At 43.1% G+C, this 19,588-nt stretch overlaps 1 protein-coding gene across 1 annotated transcript; it reads left to right on the plus strand.

Annotated features, from left to right (window-relative positions):
- Window positions 1-49: 49 nt before the first annotated feature.
- On the plus strand, window positions 50-13,141 carry LOC138948741 (protein FAM78B-like). The gene is made up of 5 exons (XM_070320350.1): window positions 50-401; window positions 5,116-5,229; window positions 5,578-5,689; window positions 9,258-9,467; window positions 10,364-13,141. The coding sequence occupies exons 1-5, from the start codon at window positions 169-171 to the stop codon at window positions 10,607-10,609; spliced, it is 915 nt and encodes a 304-aa protein (XP_070176451.1). The 5' UTR covers window positions 50-168; the 3' UTR covers window positions 10,610-13,141.
- Window positions 13,142-19,588: the final 6,447 nt, after the last annotated feature.

Raw genomic sequence — 19,588 nt, forward strand, 5'->3', positions numbered from 1 at the left:
GGCTTCGCCCAGTCTGACTTTTATTTGTTTTTCTCTCACGATGAATGATGATGATCCGTTTTTGCTGTGCCTTTCTCCAAGCAGACGACACTTTGACGGCCACGAACAGAGAGCTGGTTGACACCCGCCGCATCAAAACGGCTCTGACGGCCAGCTTAGAAGGTCCCGATGGATCAATCCGTTCCATCTACGGAAGAAACGGGACGAACATCTTCTTTGCTATGGCGATCGGAGTTGAATCGAGAAAATAACAACAGCAGTGAAACCATCTGTGTTGGACCGGGTGAAAGAGATGGACCGCTAATAAGAGTTCTAAGAATCGAGGCCAAAATTGATAACGAACCCACCCAGATAGATGAAACATCTCCTGCTGTGTTAAAGTACAGAACGCCAAACTTCAGGTACCAGCCTAGTTGTTCTAGTTCAGTTTTGAAATGTTGCTGTGTTCTGGCATGTTATTTCAGTTTTTTTCTGAAAAAAGTTTATTGTGGTGCACTGAACCGTGACTGCATTGAGTTTATTTCACTGTTTCTACATTTTGTCTTTCTTTTTGACATCTTTACATATGCATTCAGCCTTATTATTGCGTTTTAGAATACAAATTCAGAGTTTTCGCCCATTTTCTCGCGATGACAGTGTTGTTGATATGACATCATCTACTCTCCGGTTGTCAGGGGCCGATGACGTTTTTTCCAAACACAGAATTTACTCTCGCGCTTCGATAAAAATGATTCTTTTACCAAAGTTTATAATGTACCCCGTTCTGCATGGAATTACTGAACATAAGGCACAGGGGAAAGCTGTCGCATAACAACTTATAGTGAGAAACCGGCGAGACAACTCAGTGAAGCGCCCGTGAGTCCCGCGGTGAAGACGATATATCATCGGCACTCGGATACCACACTGAGCCGGGAAAGATATGATGGCCCCTCCCACCCCCCCCCCCCCCCCCCCCCCCACAGAGAACCGGGCGCAAATGATCATCACGAGATACCATGACAATATATGGCCGCAATACGCCGAATCTTTGCAGCAAGTCCCGTCAGCGTTTACGTTACCAGTGCGCCATGATCATGATCGTCAGGGACTCCTAGTCCTAGATGTTGGAACAGACGCTCGTCGTCGTTCATGGACGACTGAGAGATTTAACTTGAACGGCATAATCAGAAACGTGCATTTTTTGGTGTTGATGGAAGGTACTTTTCTTCCTTAGAATAAATTATAGTCATTTTACTTGTATGTTTTTTCAAATGTAACCATACATTTCTCGTTTTGATGTTTTCAAGTTCTTCTATATGATTTTTGTGTCATTTTTGACTCACATGCGAAGCAAAAGTGAGTCTATGTACTCACCCGATTCGTCCGTCCGTCCGGACGTCCGTCCGGAAAACTTTAACGTTGGATATTTCTTGGACACTATTCAGTCTATCAGTACCAAATTTGGCAAGATGGTGTATGATGACAAGGCCCCAAAAAACATACATAGCATCTTGACCTTGCTTCAAGGTCAAGGTCGCAGGGGCCATAAATGTTGTCTAAAAAAAGCTATTTTTCCCATTTTTCCCATTTTCTCTGAAGTTTTGGAGATTCAATACCTCACCTATATATGATATATAGGGCAAAGTAAGCCCCATCTTTTGATACCAGTTTGGTTTACCTTGCGTCAAGGTCACAGGAGCTCTTCAAAGTTGGATTGTATACATATTTTGAAGTGACCTTGACCCTGAACTATGGAAGATAACTGTTTCAAACTTAAAAATTATGTGGGGCACATGTTATGCTTTCATCATGAGACACATTTGGTCACATATGATCAAGGTCAAGGTCACTTTGACCCTTATGAAATGTGACCAAAATAAGGTAGTGAACCACTAAAAGTGACCATATCTCATGGTAGAAAGAGCCAATAAGCACCATTGTACTTCCTATGTCTTGAATTAACAGCTTTGTGTTGCATGACCTTGGATGACCTTGACCTTGGGTCAAGGTCACATGTATTGTGGTAGGAAAAAATGTGTAAAGCAGTTCTTAGTGTATGATGTCATTGCTAGGTTTAGTTATTTGACCTTGACCCTGAAGGTCAAGGTCATGTAAAGGTCAAGGTCAAGCATGTGAGTCGTATGGGCTTTGCCCTTCTTGTTGATTTTGTTTTTCGTAGGTTCTGCAGTTTCTGAAGTTGCACCAACATTCTCAGTGCAGAACCTAACCAAATATGTTCGTGTCAAAGACGGTTGACATTTGTTTCCATTTCGCAACGTTGTTAAAATTATGATCATATTATTTGCCTATCAGTTTATAGTACTCAGTGATTGTGGAATTTGTCAATGTCAATTAATGCATTTGTTTGTGCAGGATAATTTTATTGTCCAAAGTGTAATAAAACATTTTTTTGTTTCATTTCGTTCAAGTCCACATGCTTTGTCCAGTTGATTTGGAAAGTCTTCCGCGTGGTTTACTTTGCGGCTTCGCAACGAATTCTGTGATAACTGAAAGTTTTTCTCTATTTGTTTGTAACGGTCAACGCCATAAGCACCCAAACGTCTGCATTGGAGGAAAACCAAACAGAATCTAAAAATGTATCATCAATGTTTACTAATACTTTCTCGTCAAATGGAATTGTAGCCTGATTCATTCATACATAGGTTTTAAATTTGAACTAAACTTTTTATTTCGAATGCCTTGAAGGGCGAATTGCTGCCAGCGCGTTTAAGTAGGCTTAATAGCAGTGTAGTTCCAAGGTCTCGGTTTTCGGTCATTTAGTCAATTCAGGCTTGGGAATTCCAAAATAGAAAAAAACTCTGAAAATAGGCCGAGGTCCAGGGGCTGCCGAGGTCCAGGGGCCGCCTAGGTCCGGGTACAGGGGCAGAGCCCCGTTGGGGGGACCAGGGGGGAAGGAAAACGAATTTTAGCATTTGAGACCAATATTTTGATAGTTCTCGTGTAAGCAAATAATAGATAGAGAGACAATAGTATACATATAATTTAATTTACCTTTTTTTTTGCCGCGTACAATTTTTTATTTTTGCTGAAACGTAATTTCCTTGTCGCGGACAATTCCCATGCCTGAGTCATATATTTACTCTTTTGATCTGACGCATTGTTTTGACCCCAGGCCGGTCGAACACCCGATAGCTGTGACATGTGGGATGACTTCTGACACATTTGTTTGCGCCAAGGACATTATGACCGATACATATTTGGAATCAAGGTCCAACTGACCTGTATTGTCCTCTGTGTCTGGGAACAACACTGTTATAATTTGCCCGTTTCTGAGGACTGTGTAAAACTCTCTTGGCTACGTCAGCAGCAGTGTTTTTGCAGTGTTATTATTATTTGAAGATGTATTATTTGCATGTGCATGAAACCACAACGCTGCTTGGAAATCGGTGAAACTTTGTGACGGTCGTGGAAATGATAACCTTGTGTTGCATATGTTATCGAGGGAAGGTGCCTGCTTATGTGCTTATGTTATCAAGGGAAGGCGCCGCCAGCTTTCTCTGTAGTCCTGTTACCGAGATATTTTATTTCAACAGCGATACAATGTGTTTTGTATAATATGTGAGAGGACAGCACGTCAGGTTTGCCCTGAAGTCCGGACTGACGATCTAACAGCGAACGACAAGAAGAAGAAGTATACTATGTTTTCCTTTCTTCTGTGTCAACAACCAGCAGCATTCCAACAAAGCGAAATGAGTAATCACACGCCGGTTTGCAGGTGAATGCCAGAGTGGAAAGTGTGATATTTTGTTGTCTTTTTTGTCATCAAGTTTCTGTTTCGAAAAGCATGTGCTAGGAAGCTTTAAATATCCTCAAACATTTCGGATTTGGGTTGACATAAGCCGATTGCACTGTATATTATGGAACGAAATTATCTTCTTAGCAGTTCTGACTACTTTTGTTTATGTAACTTGTTAATCAGACACTGATGAATTGTGCAAACCTTCTCGATTCACCGGAGGCTTATTCATTGTTGCAAAGACTCTTGACAAACATGTAATAGCATTGTCAACGACAAGAAATTGTAGTGTTTGGTCGTGAACCTCAAACCCTTTTATTTGCACAACCTGTAGTCAAGAGATATGTTGGTTGTATCATTCACAAGTGTCTGCTCAGTCTGTCTGAAGCTTTCATTGTCGCCGGGAAAAGGTGTTTTGATTAAAGGCTCGAGCTCGTTCCTGTAAAAATTCAACATATCTCTTGTGTGTGTGTGTGTGTCTGTGTGTGTGTGTGTGTGTTTGTGTGTGTGTGTGAGTGTGACAGCCTGTGCGTGCGTGCGTGTGTGTGTGTGTGTGTGTGTGTGTGTGTGTGTGTGTGATTGTTAGGGAGAGATAGAGAGAGAGATAGTGCGTGTGTGTGTGAGTGTGTGTTTTGCCCGATGGACGCCAGCATGTGTTGCAATTTTCCATCATTTTCAAAAGCTGTAAATAAGCAAAACCTACCGTGCAAGAAATGGTTGTTTGTGACAGGAAGGTTTACCAGATGATCTCTTGAATCATAATCTGTTGGTTCTCATCAAGCATACTACCCGACCGCTTGCAAGGGAAAGAACCAAGGTTTAACTATGCTAGTATTGGACTGACGGGCATTCCTTCCCTTGCCACACCAGAGCCATAAACCTAAGGGGCAAACGTGTGTTTAAGTTGATAGTTTCTGCACAGTCTGCCTGTGCGCAAAAATATTTGTTTCTGTTCCAAAACCCCAATACCTTTGGGCCTTTTCTATCCAAATCCCGACATATCATATTTTGTCTGCCTGTGTTTTTCTGTCAGTCATGATTTGCCGGGGGTCTGCCCGCTATTGCGCGGGCCGCTATTGCGCGGGGCCGCTATTGCGCGAATCTTTAGGGTTAGGGTTAGATTCGCGCAATAGCGGCCCCGCGCAATAGCGGCCCCGCGCAATAGCGGCCCAGCCCCATTTGCCGCCCAACACCCCCTCGCCCCCCCCCCCACCCCCATTCTGTCTGTCGGACAATATTATGTGCAGCTCAGTGGTTGCATGCTGGATTTAGTTGTTTCCACACTTAAAAAAGGGATTAGTTTCTCATCAGCAAATAGTGTATACCCGCATACACTTCTAATTTGCCATATACACATTTTGTTGACGTCGTTGTGACAGGGCTTCAGCAACTGTGGAAATTTCCCCATTTTGTGAGCCTGAAGCGTGGAAAGTGGGATGGATTCAAGCATGCACCGATATGAAATTTCACAACACCTACGGGAAGGAAGGATAGTAAGTATTTTACGAAAGCAAACGAAAACACAAACAAACCCAGTGCCACTCAACATTACCATACCAACATCACACATCCCTCGCCCGTCTTGGTCTGATTAAAAAATATAAAACCCAATAACAAGCCTACGGCGTATGGTGGTGTCTTCAAAACAAAGGTACAATTAATCAGAAATAAATACGCAAATCGCAGGCAGTAAAACTCAGTGCTTAAAGCGTCGTTCGGCCAGCTTCGCGAAGTATACTTCGCTTAGTCCACTTCGCCCAGTCAAAAACAGGCTTTAGAGAAACAAGTGATTCTTTGTGAGCGTGGCCCAGTTTGGAGCTAAGACGTATATGCACGTGCAGCACGAGCTGGGAGTTCCCGGAGCTGACAAGCGGCAAGCAGAGTATGATCAGTGACTGCGATGGTCGCCACTACCCCTGGTACGGATCACGCAACGAAACCGTCATCTTCAAGGTCAGTTGCAAGCCTGTCGAGTGTAGCGTGTTGGTGTTGAAGTCGTCGATAATAATAATAATAATAATAATAATAATAATAATAATAATAATAATAATAATAATAATAATAAATGAGCATTTATATAGCGCAACATCATAACTTTACAATTATGCTCTTTGCGCTTGACACATTTAAAATTAAAACACAGTTATACAAGCATTTACATCTACATTCATAGTCAACAACGCTTAATTAAAAGCATACACCATCACACATACATTACAAAAGATTCTTCCGCTAACTAAGTAATAAAAACATGAATAAAATAGGTAGTAAAAAACAAGGAAATACCAGCTGAATACCCTTAATCAAACAGAACATGTTAGGCCAAAAAAAAAAAAAAAAAATAGGTGTGGTTACGGTAACATAGCCAAAAAAAATAGGGTAGGTAGGTAGGCAATCACTTTTTTTTTTTTTTTAACTTTTTTTTCTAATGTGTACAAATTAAACCTACTTGACAGGGAAATAAGTGTGCGACACGGGCGCTTTCGCTTTCATTGCGTTTTTTGCACTAGGTTTTTTTTTTTTTTTTTTTTTTTTTTGACAAATGTAATAAAAAGTTATAGGATCCGCCCCTAAAAATAGGGTAGGTCGGGTTACCGTAACCACACCTATTTTTTTTTTAGGCCTTATCAACAATGCTGAAAACAGTCCTAGATGTTTATATACATTATCACTAAAACAACAAATACACTACATGTAGCCTACTGATGGACTGAGAAAACAAAATCAGGGGTTGTATTTCTTGAAGAGGTGCGTTTTAAGTGCTCGTTTGAATGCTTGGGGTGACTGAGAGTGGCGGATGTGAAAGGGGAGAGAATTCCATTGTGTGGGTGCGCCGAAAGTAAAAGTGCGTTGTCCGTATGTTTTGATTTTGGTGTGTGGAATGGTAAGAATGCGACAGTCAGAAGAGGCACGGAGTTGTCTTGCTGGAGAACAGACGGTGAGGAGTTCAGAGAAGTAAGCAGGAGACGAGCCAGAAAAGAAGTTAAAGCAGAGGGTGGACAGTTTGTAGTCAATGCGGGCTTGAATAGGTAACCAGTGCAGTGTGTGAAGAAGTGGTGTTGCGTGATCTCGTTTTCGTGCTTTGAGAATGAGGCGTGCTGCCGAGTTTTGGACTTTTTGTAGTTTATGCAGGAGGTACAGAGGACAACCAGAGAGAAGAGAGTTGCAGTAGTCAAGTTTAGAAAGAACAAAGGCACAGACAAGAGTGTTAGTTGTTTGAGAGGAGAGTGTGTGGCGAATGGTGCTGATCTTACGAAGCTCAAAATAAGCTGCTCTACAGACTAAAGATATATGTTTGTTAAGGGTCATGTCAGATGAAAGGGTGAATCCAAGGTTTCTAGCTGATGGTAAGAAAAGAATGTCGGTATTGCCTATTTGAACAGAAACAGGTTGGGGAGAGGGAAATGTAGTGTTCTTCTTTTTGCACAGTAAGACTTCAGTCTTATCATCATTCAGCTTGAGTTTGTTATCGACCATCCAAGATTTAACATCAGTGATGCATGTCTGAATGGTCTGGATGGCGGAATGTGTCTCTGCAGGGGGACTGGGTTTATACAGCTGGGTGTCATCAGCAAAAGACTGATTTAAAACAGAATGGTTTTGAATCAGTGTGGAGAGGGGCTTAGTGTACATGATGAAAAGGATGGGACCGAGTACTGAACCTTGAGGAACGCCGAAAGAAAGTGGGGCTGGAGCAGACATCTGGCCATCGACAAGCACAGCCTGAGTCCTGCCAATGAGATAGGACTCAAGCCATGCTAGCGGTGGACCGGATATGCCGTACAGAGTCTGAAGTCTATGGAGAAGCGTGACATGGTCAATCGTGTCGAACGCTGCAGAAAGGTCAAGTAGGGTAAGCACTGACACATCACCACCATCCAGAGCAGACAGAATGTCACTGATTACTTTAAGTAGGGCTGTTTCAGTACAGCGAGAAGGGCGATAAGCGGACTGAGAGTGCGAGATCAAATCATGGGTGTTCAAATACGACAACAGCTGCTTCAAAACTACCTTTTCAAAAACTTTGGACAAGAATGATAAATTAGATACAGGACGATAATTCTTCAAAATATTGACATCAAGACTAGGTTTTTTGAGAAGTGGTTTGACAAGTGCAGTTTTGAACAATGATGGAAAAACACCAGATAACAGGCTATCATTGACAATTTGAGTAAGAGTTGGCAACAACACATCAAGATTCTCAAAAAGCAGTGGTGTGGGTATGGCATCAAGTGGACAAGTTGTTGGTTTGGACTTCAGAATAATGGATTTAAGGTCTTTTTCACTGATTGGCTGAAATGATGGAAAAGAACAATCAGTGGGAACATCAACATGACTGGAGGAAGCAGAATGTGCACTCATCTGATCAAGTTCAGAACGAATATCAGAAACCTTCTTGATGAAATAATCACTGAATACATCTGGCAGCTGACTTGCGGGGAAAACAGTGGGAAGTGGGGATACCTTACTGCGGCCGGTCAACCGGCAGCAAATATCGAACAGTTTTTTGCTTGAATGGCAAGCAATAATCTGGGTTTGAAGGAAGGTGACGTGAGTGTGTGTGTGTGTGTGTGTGTGTGTGTGTGTGTGTGTGTGTGTGTGTGTGTGTGTGTGCGCGCGTTCGCCCACTCGTGTATGTGTGTGCGTGTTCGTTTGTGTGTTCTGGGGGATTGGGGTGGCTGCGTGATCATTAAGTGAATCTGAAATTCGTTCTGTTCAATTCAGTAACGGGATAATTCATGAAGAACTATGCGACATTTTAGGACATGTGTCCTCAATCTGTTATATTTGTTATTCGATAATTGTGGTTGAACTGTAATTCTTAAGTGTCCAAGCTTTTCAATGTGATCAAAGTTGAGCATATTAATTATTATTACATTATTGATGTCATCTTTTTCTTCTGCAAAGATCGGCCAGATGCGTTTGGCTTGCGGATGCACAGTTTCTTTTTAACAACATTTGTGAAAGAGCATAGAAAGTTATTTTTCACACTGCAGTAGGAGCTTTCATTTTCAGTGGTCCCTCATTTCTGCGCCCCCCACACCTCACTGTTACAAAAAAAATTTACAAAGGATTTCCAATCCAAAAATCTTTCGAGAAGAAAAATCAACCTCGTCACAAGGACAACACGTTTAAATGCACAACCCTTGTTGTTAAAAACAAGTTCAGCTCACCGTCACATTATCTGGCCGTGGCTTTTACACAGGAAAAGACCATCCCTCTGCTTGGTAACATACCAACACTCAGCAACCTGACTAGATGCTGAGGTGAGTTAGACATTTTTAATGAATTAATTTCTTAAAAAGCCACTAACGGCTTTTATGAAATTAATTCATCAAAAGGTTCCCACTGTACACATGCAGAGAGCACCCAGGATGTTCATTTTTGTTATGTCTCCAAGTGAAGAGATGGTCTTATCCCATGTAAAAACCTGACCAGATCTGAGACGGTGAGCTGAACTGTTTTCACAAGGAGCATGCCTTTAAAACTATACCTACAACCTTCCCTTCCTTCCCTGCAGGGTCCGTGCGATCGGTACCAGACAGCCACGGTGTTCATGAACGACAACTTCCACCCTCACGTCACGTGGCGCAATCCAGCCAATCGGCACCAGCTGGAGCCCAACCTGACGCACATCATCCGCGACCAGAGCTTCTACGTGTGGCTGGTGGCATGGAACATGGTCACCATGAAGTCCTTCGTGCTGCAGACCATCTCATGGAGAATGCAGGTCAGCCTTATTTTATTGGGCAACATCTCGTCTGTACAAATGTAAAATATCTCATTTGTAACTGCATTTACGTCTACATACACGGTCGAGCATGCCAGAAGACAGTTGCCATGAAATAAAGGAAGTCTCATTTGGTGACTCAAGTACGGCATCGGAAAGACTAGCTTGTGATGTTTTGAATCATTGTAGTTGTACCCACGAAAATCCGTCATCACAATCACCAGAGACTGAGCACTTCCTTCGCATGTACTCAGTACCCGCCACAGATCTGCCCATCCTTTTACATGTGATAAGAGAATGATTACAAAATGGAAACATACCCAACTTCGATGAACTGGCTGCTTTCTGTTAAGAACTGAAGTTTTTACAATTTTAATTTATCTTGTAACTGACATATTAGCATGCGAAATGATTCAACAGCAATTCCCACTCTAAACCGTACGAAGCCAGGCTTATGGTATGTGTTCAAGTGTAAAGACCCTCTTGTACCGTGTGAACGCCTGGACAGATCTGCCGTGGTTAACATGGTCGTGCCTTCGAGAGACTGAACAATGGGTGTTTTTAAGAAGCATCACCAGAGTATTGAGTAAGTTGGTGAAGTCATTCACACAGGACATGTTAGGTGTTGTGTGTGTTGTGGGTGCATTTTGTTTGTACAGTCGAACCTGTCTTTGACGACCACCCGAGGGACCGACCAAAAGCAGTCGTTGGACAAGGCTAGTGGTTGCTTTGGAATTGTGAATTATATACAAACAAAAACTCGTTGGGATCCTTTTGTGGTGGCTGTAATGGGCAGGTGGTCGTAACCGAGGGGTGGTCGTTAGGGCAGGTTGGACTGTTACCGTCATAACGACGCCTGCATCACACCCTAACCAATACATCCATACGTAACGCAGCTGGAGATCGAGGTGGACCCCAGCAAGCCCCTGGGTCAACGGTCATGCCTTGTCAGCAACCCCGTGCCCACACAGCCCTCCCTGCTGGACTACAACGTGCCCATCCCGCGCTGTGCCCTCACCCCGCCCTGCGCCAACAGTGCCCAGATGCTCGTCTGGCACCCGCGCCGTGGCCGCCCCGTCTGTGTCATCCCGCCGGTCTGGAAGACGGAGGCGCACCGTCTCAAGAGAGACAGCAAGTTGTGAGGTCGGGGGGCGCCCTGGTTTTGGAAACCCGCTGCCTAGTGCTGATCGTCATCTAAAAGTCCTAGGGGGTCTTCGTTTCCTTCCAGCCGAGTTGCCTCCCGCCTTCCCAGTCTGCCAGCTGTCTACCTCTGATTGTGTGTTGTTGTACCGTGTCTGCTTTCACCCGCGCTCGGTGTGGTTGTGGTGGTGGTCGTGTCGTCGTCTATACAGCGGTATGCCGTCAGCAGAGAGGGAGGGACCAGACACTGTCATCCTGTGCGTCATCAAGGATACACGCTGGCCGTCGTCTTCTCTGCCTTGTAACATCCAGTCTGGATCCTCCCTCCGACGAGCGAAAACACCACCACCAACTGAAGGAATTAGGACGTGTTAGCGCCTGACAGTTACTGGTCGCCGAGGATGGATTTTGAAGCCACTGTTTGTGCAGCTGCAAGTTCTGCCGTACTGAGTCACCTGAGTTGCAGACTGCAGCAAACATCGCTTGAAACACCACCAACGTTTCGACTTGTCTAAGATTGGCAGTAGTGTAAACTGCTGGAAAGAAGTTCGCTTCTCATTTCTAGCGAGACCTTCATCGTCAAAAAGAGTCCCTTGAAGAACTCTTGATGTAAGCGTACTGAAACTGTGAACGTTTGGGAAGGCGAGATGCTGCGTCCCGAAACCTATGTCAGATGGAGTAGCCGTGTGCCGTTTAGATGCGGTAGAGATCTCAACCTCAGTAAAAACGGATGTCACTTTTTCCCCATTCCGTTGCCAGTTCTCCATGTCACTCGTGTCGTCAGCAGTGTTGGAGAAAGAAACTCTCTCTCGTGAGACGGAAAGAAGGGTCTGTGAACTGTTTCCAAGGGAGATTAGATTGAGAAGGAAATTCACTTAAGAGTAGAGACTCTGTAGAACTCCAGAAGGAAGTCTTCATGAATAAAAGCAACAACCGGTCAGCTACATGTACTAACTTAGACGAAAAGACAAAAAATAAATTCTTCAACTGTCGCGCCAGATTTGGGGAATCTTAGCAAACATAACAAAAATTAAGGTTTTACTTCTGGAAACGAAAGAGAAACTGATGATTATTAGAAAATCACAAGAGCTTTTTGACAGGTTTTACAGTTCTTCATAAACATTGGGAATTATTGTCTGTTCCCTTGAACACACGCGTGTGCCAAGTCACTGTAATATAAATATTCTGTATACATGTTATAATTCTAGTGCACGTAAGGAATGCACATTCTTACAGAGGTAGCCTTTCACGTGGAGACAGTTTGGCTTACTGAGATTTGCCCAGACTGTTACATGGGGAAATACCATCCCTCCACTTTGACAAATACCAAAATTCAACATACTGACTCGTTCCTTAGCTGAATGAGAATTCTTGGGTGAATTAATTTCGTAGTTTGACACTAGTGCCAGTCACGACATATACACCAAACAATGCCCATTCTGCGCGCAAGGCAGTAAGGTTGTTGATTTTAGGCACGTGCTAAAGTGGAGTGGCTGTCTTATTCCTTGTAAAAACGTGGCCAAAATGGTTGACCGAATGTGTCTTTAAGGTCTGATTATAATTCCTAAACTTTTCTCCTCCTACCCTCTGTGAATATTTTAGCATTGGATGACTTGTGCTGACCATGAATCCAGTCACTGTAATATAAATATTCTTTTAGATATGTTGTTAATTTTGTAATTCTTATGTACAATTCTTCTACTAATCCATTTTTGCATCTTGCCTGTTTCTCTTAGCGAACTATGTACCCGTGAGACATGTTTAGTTTTTGTGGAACGTTTAGTTTGTCAAAATATTTTTAAACCTCTATTCATGTATGAGGTATTTGTTCTGAAATGAAATATAAGTGAACAGGTGAGCCGAGAAACGAAACGGTTTAAAAAATAAACTGGATGAGACAAAACGGAAGAGAAGATTCTCCTAGGTAAGTTATCCTTTTAAACTTTTGGTTGCTTATTCTCAATCCGCCATGTTAACGGACAAATGGTTTTGTAATTTTCTTTGTAATTAATATTCGTATTTCATGATATCCTTTTCTTATGCACATTTTGTATCTACTATACTAGGCTAGAATTTATAGCTACTTGTGTCAGGGGAGTTTCACTTTTCGATAGAATGAATACCAGATTTAGGTTCACCAGAGACGTCACTGAATGTTGTATATTGTTCAGACTTATTTTTTAAGGTGTATGTTTTTAGTGCATATTCAAAGCGCAACTGTGATCCATTGTGATTTTGCCCTTCATGCATGTACAGTAATGATGTTTTGCATGCATCTCCGATCTCTCTCTCTCTCTCTGTCTCTCTCTCTGTCTCTCTCTCTCTCTCTCTCTGTCTCTGTCTCTCTCTCTCTCTGTCTCTCTCTCTCTCTCTGTCTGTCTCTTTCTCTCTCTACCTGTCTCTCTCTATCTTTCTCTCCCTCTCTCTCTCTCCCTCTCTCTGTTTCTCAGTCTGTCTCTCCTCCGTATACCTAAGTGCCAGCAACTTCAGCCAAAGTGCCAACTTGATGTAACCAAATAAATTCATTTCAGGTATTGGTCGTTTGTCATCTGATGAATTCTGCTTGAAGCTTGAGAATGTCAATCAGGGTGTGGTGGAAGTTTGTGGTGGTGGTGGTGGGGCGGGATGGGGGGGGGGGGGGTGGGGGGTGGGGAGGGGTGTTGTATGAAAGACAGAGAGAGAGAGCGAAAATGGAACTTTATTTTGAAAGAATAGAGGTTGAAGGATACGCCTTTTCGTACAACCTGTCTGAGAGAGAGAGAGAGAGAGAGAGAGAGAGAGAGAGAGAGAGAGAGAGAGAGAGAGAGAGAGACACACACACACACACACACACACACACACACACACACACACACACACGCACGCACGCATGCACACACACACGGCACACACACATACACACACACACACACACACACACACACACACCAAAACACACTGTACGCGCGCACGCACACACATATACACAATAAAACGGTTTTAGTAATAAATATTAAAAATATAGGGAAGAAAGCTCTACACAAACTGGTCGTATTTATATTCGAGTCAACGGGCATCAAAAGTAAAGCATGGCCGTACACATAAAGTACACCCGTTACGGTCACAAATTTAAAATGTTAAATAACATTTCAGTTGTATATTTACTCGATTCACGTGTGTTTTAAAAAGCCACTACGAAGATTTTTTAAGGTCCGGGACGGACACGGGTCAACTGTATGTGCAGACTCAGAGACGGTATCCATGTTCTACCCCCGTGTAACCACAGTGGCACGTAAAAGACCTCGATTACACCTAAACACACAGACACCTGGGTAGCGCGACTCTGTTGCTGCTAGCTTTCCACTGGGAGGAAGCGACCCGAATTTTCCAGCGATGGGACAATAAAGTCATGAAAATGAACATGAAAATGATTACTTGATGAACGCAAGACATAACATTCCCTCCGCCCTCTCCCTTCTTAAAACTGTCAAAAGTGTTCACACGCACTTGATTTTTCTTCGTGTTTGCGCTCAATGAAACTTCCTTGAAGGCATTGCCATTATTTAAACAAATATTCTAGTTCATGTTTACTGTCCATCAGAACGATTTATGTAAACACTTTTTCTTTTTTTTTAGAATTTCTAATTTATGTTACGATATTGACATTTTAGTGAAACGAATGTTCGTCTACTTCGTGGTTGTACTCAAGGAAACTTCCCGAAAGAAAAAAAAAAGTATTGAAACAAGGTGCAAACTAGGCTATTCTAGTTCATGTTTTAATGTAAATGGTCAAAAACAATAAGCGGTGTGCATGAAATCCGATAGCCTCTTCCATCCTTCAGAGCAAAAAGCGAAGTTTCCTCGCGCACACTGAAGGGATTTCCTGAGTCCCAGTAGTTAGTGACCCCAATGTTCTAAGTTGAGACTTGCTTCACGTGCTAAAGACTGTAGTACGGTGCTCGAGGAATCAAAGTGTGCGCATCCGGCGCCGTCAAGTCTACGAGTCAAGTGTTGCCTGTCTGCCTGACGTCAGCTTTATATATCATACTTTGCTGATATGTTGCTGCCATATTAGTCGAGGATGTGTGGTACATATATAGATGTTTGTCTTCCTGTGTGTGTGTGTGTATGTGTGTGTGTGTGTGTGTGTGTGTGTGTGTGTGTGTGTGTGTGTGTGTGTGTGTGTGTGTGTGCGTGTGTTCGTGATTTTTCATTCGCAGTTTTGTTTGCTGTTTCTATGTCGTATTATTTTGTTATTCTCAGTAAGTAGCCCAACTGCGCATGACTATAGCTTTTCCCCCTTTAAGAATGTTACTGCTTCTTCATGTATATTATGTTTTTGTTTTGTTTTGTTTGTTCTTATTGTGTCCATCGCAAGAAGCAGTTGTAATCAACACAAGAAACTCTTAAATGCCCCGCTATTGTACATATTGTCGTATATCTGAAACAGGGTAACATTCGCCAAGCAATCACTGAACCCACACGACGTCTGTCAAATCGGACGATGAGAATTTATAAACGGGGGCGGCGTAAGGAGTTAGGTGGGGTGGTGGTTGCGAAATACGGACTTCAGGTGAGTCAAGTTACAGTTCTCCCTCCCACCCCCAACTCGTATTTACCCGCCTAAGAAACACTCTTTCAGATTAGCCTTACTGATTTGTCTAGCAACAGAGAGACTGATGATGTGTATTCATTCTAAGGCTGGGGTGTTTACTTGTTCCTCGTGCCATGAGTTGTTAGAGTTCAGTCAGTCGTGTGTCACGTCACATGACACCCTAATACAGGTGTACCATTCGCTTCGGCAGGTGTCTGATGTGTCTGATTACTTGGTCATGTGACACTCAGTGGATACATGACCCAAACCCTGACACGCTATCCTGTGAAAACTACAGTTAAGGGCAGAATATAACTGCGCAGTTTCAGCGGCACAGACGACGCACTGCAGATTATTGATGCTGCGATAGGGATTATGACGAGTACTTGGCCTGTTTTCCTTTCACGCAACGTGTAGCGGGCTGGGATAATCTGCAGTGCGTCGTCTGTCCTGCTGAACTTACATATGTGAGCGCCGGGCCTTATGGCCTGTCCAGACACTCCCGGCCGACCCTGTCCACATTTGACTTGTGCTCAAAACGGCCCCATTGGGCGCGCTGCAGCGTGCAATGATCGCGAAGCGTATTTGCAGAAGAATAGCGCGTGTTCTAATTTCTATGACACAGACATAGAACGACGGAAATTTGACCAATCAGAGCAAACCAGAGCGATGACGTCAGCCGCTCGCGGCGCGGCAGTCGAATGCAACTGAACCTTCTTGTCAGGTGACCCGCTCCACTGATACCGCGTTGTGAAAAAAATCGTCGATGTGTGGCCACTCGGCAAATCCCGCGCGACGCACAAAACGGCCTGCGGCGCATAGAGCGTAAAACGGCGTCCAAGTCTGGACAGGGCTTATGGTTCAGCCGTTGGCGATCAACTTCACTTCTCGTGTTTCAAATATTGGCTGTGTCGTTTTCAGTTAAAGGCACTCTCCTTCTCGTGTAAACAGTTCAATGATTCACCGTCTGATAGTGGCTTATTTAAATTTTTTAAGAAATTAAGACATTAAAAAAAAATCCAACTCACAGCAAACAGTTATAAGTGTTGATATGTTTGCATGTGACCAATTACAGGGATTGTCTTATCCCATGTAAAATTCTGGCCAGATCTGAAATGTTGAACCGAACTAAAGGAGTGTGTCTTTAATGGTTTTATTATCAACTTTAAAAAAAAAAAAAGGTCTAGAACAACCACAGCTAAAATTCGAAAAATTCCCAGACATCGCTTTTACTAAATACCGTACATAATCTACGGGATTTGAGAAATCGACAACACGACACTTTCACCACAAAAAAACTCCGAACAAGCCGCGATAAAAAGGATACCAGCACTTTCTAAAGTATGAAATCCTTCAGGTGGATATCATTGCCTTAACCAACAATCATTATTTTATTTCTCCAGCAATTTGACAAGGATGCTCAGGCATGCCAAATGGGGTCATGTTTTGTCGAGCAGACGATGACACAGACGCCAGGTAAGGTTTTGGGAGCAGACGACATGCTGCGGGCGGTGGTTGTTGATAGCTCACCGTGTTCCGTAAGCCACTGCTTCCGAAAACTGATCACCCGCACATGCCATCCTGAACTCAGGTCAAAATGAGTTCGGCTCATTCTCTCACTGACAGGATGCCTTGAGTTTCCTTGTCTGGCAACAAAACCAATTTTTTAAATTTTTTTATTTTTTTATTTTTTTTTTTACATATTTAGAGCTTTTTGTAATGTATTATTGATATAAGCAGATTCGCGATCGTCGATAATGATTTTTCATGGTGTTTTGTAATTTTTAAATTACAAAGGAATTGATATGTAAGACAGTTTTAAGCGAGCTATTTTTCGCGGCTGTATTTACTGTGCAAACAACTCCAAATATGGCAAAAGTGTCACGTGATAATCAACCGTTTGGTTTCGGCGCTAACTGGAGCAGACGATTTTTTCTGTAACCAGTTGACAGTGATGAAACCATATATTACGGTCTCCTTCCGGCAGCAGTCCCAAAATTTCGATTTGTTTTGACCTTAGAACGATGTCTTTATCATAACTGTGAAGAACAGCACGGAGATCACTGTCGAAGTCGGCCAATCTGCAATCATTTTCGTCTCGCGAACACTGATCTCAAATTGAGATCAGTGCTCGCGAAAACCAAATGGGGGATAACTCTGTATTTTTGTTTTGATAGATTCGCCGCGTAGGACTGTAGCGTCCGGTCAGGGAGAGAATGAGTTTGATCTGAGTTCAGGATGCCGCACATGCTGCATTGAAAGGGGTGTTGCTAATGTGAGACCTAATAAGTGGAAGAACTATGGGTAGAAAGTGAATGTGGGATGAAGTAAGGCTTTTTCTTCTTTTTACACCCCCGGTATAGGGGTGTGTATAGGTTTCGGTCGATGTGTTTGTTTGTTTGTTTGTTTGTTTGTGTTCGCATATAGATCTCAAGAATGAACGGACCGATCGTCACCAAACTTGGTGAACAGGTTCTATACATTCCTGAGACGGTCCTTACAAAAATTGGGACCAGTCAAACACACGGTTAGGGAGTTATTGGTGGATTAAAATTATACAAGGACTTATAGAGGGACATCTTAATGGTCAAAGGGAAATAACCATTCTCACTCAGTCACTGCCACCAACTGAGAAGGTTATTTCCCTTTGACGGGGGTGTTTTTCCTACCTCGGAGGAATTTCTTGTTCTTCTTGTTCCTCTCTTCTTCGGCGCCTCAGTGTGGGCTGCGACTCCCACGTAGACTCTGTAGGCATATTTATGGCATACGGTAAGCTGCTGTGGAGACTGCGAAGAGGGAAACATTGGAGCAAGTACATAAAGGCGGCGGTCTTTAATTGAGCCCGAAGTCGACTTCGCGAAGTCTTTTTACCGAAAACTCAGTGCAAAAGTTTCGTGCGGCCGGCTTCGCGAAGTATACTTCAAGTGGTCGACAGTTCGCCCAGTTAAGGACAGGCTTAATCAAAAGCGGTAATCACACCGTGGGCCAACATGCTGGTCGCTGGCGGATGAACGCGGTGCTACGGGCTTTGACATTTTGTCGTGGTTTACATGACATAGCTGATACAATGGAATAAAGTAAGATCGAACGACAGAAGTCAGACGCAACATAACATCCAGGCGAAGAAAGATCGACGCGACAGAAGATTTTCACTAACTGTTTCGACATGGAACAACAACAACAAAAACAAACACACGCACAGGCGCGCACGCACGCACGTACGCACGCGCGAACACACACACACCGTGGGACACACACACACACACCGTGGGACACACACACACACACACTCACACACACACACACACACTCACACTCACACACAAAACAAACAAAGAAACTAGCCATACGATACACAAATTCAGAGGTAAAGTATCATGGAACTGAACTCAATGAGATACGATTCTTCTCTCTTTTAAGTATAGGTGCTTCTCGATTTCAATTTTTTACGTTGTCTCATCTGACACAACACAACTCAAGGTTTGCAATAAATCTGGACATAAATCAAGTGAGAAAAACTCCATATGATTTGTTAACGCTCCATAATGCAGCATTAAAAGCACATAAATGTCAGCGAGAATACCCGGCATCGTAAATATTTTTCTGGCTTTTTTCTTTCTGCGCCGGGAATGTGAGCTCTGATAATTATGTTCTGCATTCATGAACACCCGAGCGAGCATGCGCTCCCGTGAACGAAGCATAGAAAAACCCTCCATTCTGAGGTGCCTTTTCAAACAACTGTCTCTGGATGATTGTTTTTTTTTTCCCCAGAGACATCGTCTGGCGTCGGCAAAACGCCGACATTTCTTTCAACTCGCCAAAAACTCAGTGTGCCATCAATTCGGTCAATCTCCCAAACTTTTGTTTTACGGTGGAGTTCAGATGATGACACCAGAAATTCCAAAAATCACTTTCGGCCTCAAATGTTATAGCCCGCTAAACGAGATCTGCTTGAATGGATCGGCATCGAGGAACTAGTCCTGGACTGGTATTCAAGAAACCTCTTTAGCACCACTTGGCCGCATGGTGGCGCTGTTTGAGCTGTAAGTCGCGCTAATCGGCATTCATGAAAGCCCGTTGTGACCCGCCAAAGTCACGTGACGCCTTCAAAGTTACAGGACCTACCCCTCGTCTCTACAATCGCTAACACCGTGTTATCTTCGTGATTCAAGATGGCGGCCTTCATGATGTTGAAATATGCCGAGAGAAGAAATCTGAGAAGAATTTTCCGGGATCGCATTCATTCTGTGGATAAATATGACGATGTAGATTTGTACAGAAAGTTTTATTTTTTTTTTGTCTTCTCTTTTACCTTTGTTTTTTTAAGCGGGGAGCATCCTTCTTCATATTTTTTTTAAAATCAAATATTTACATGTTTAAGTTCAATAAATTAATATCATGGTAACCA

Source organism: Littorina saxatilis, linkage group LG15 (assembly GCF_037325665.1).
Source record: "Littorina saxatilis isolate snail1 linkage group LG15, US_GU_Lsax_2.0, whole genome shotgun sequence".
In the NCBI taxonomy this organism is placed as follows: Eukaryota; Metazoa; Mollusca; class Gastropoda; order Littorinimorpha; family Littorinidae; genus Littorina; species Littorina saxatilis.

Excerpts from the sequence above, each read along its gene's own strand:
- LOC138948741 (XM_070320350.1), top strand. The coding sequence starts at position 169 with ATGGATCAATCCGTTCCATCTACGGAAGAAACGGGACGAACATCTTCT. Across the intron at positions 5,690-9,257 it reads ACGAAACCGTCATCTTCAAG|GGTCCGTGCGATCGGTACCA; the intron begins GTCAGTTGCAAG and ends CCTTCCCTGCAG. Across the intron at positions 9,468-10,363 it reads CCATCTCATGGAGAATGCAG|CTGGAGATCGAGGTGGACCC; the intron begins GTCAGCCTTATT and ends TACGTAACGCAG.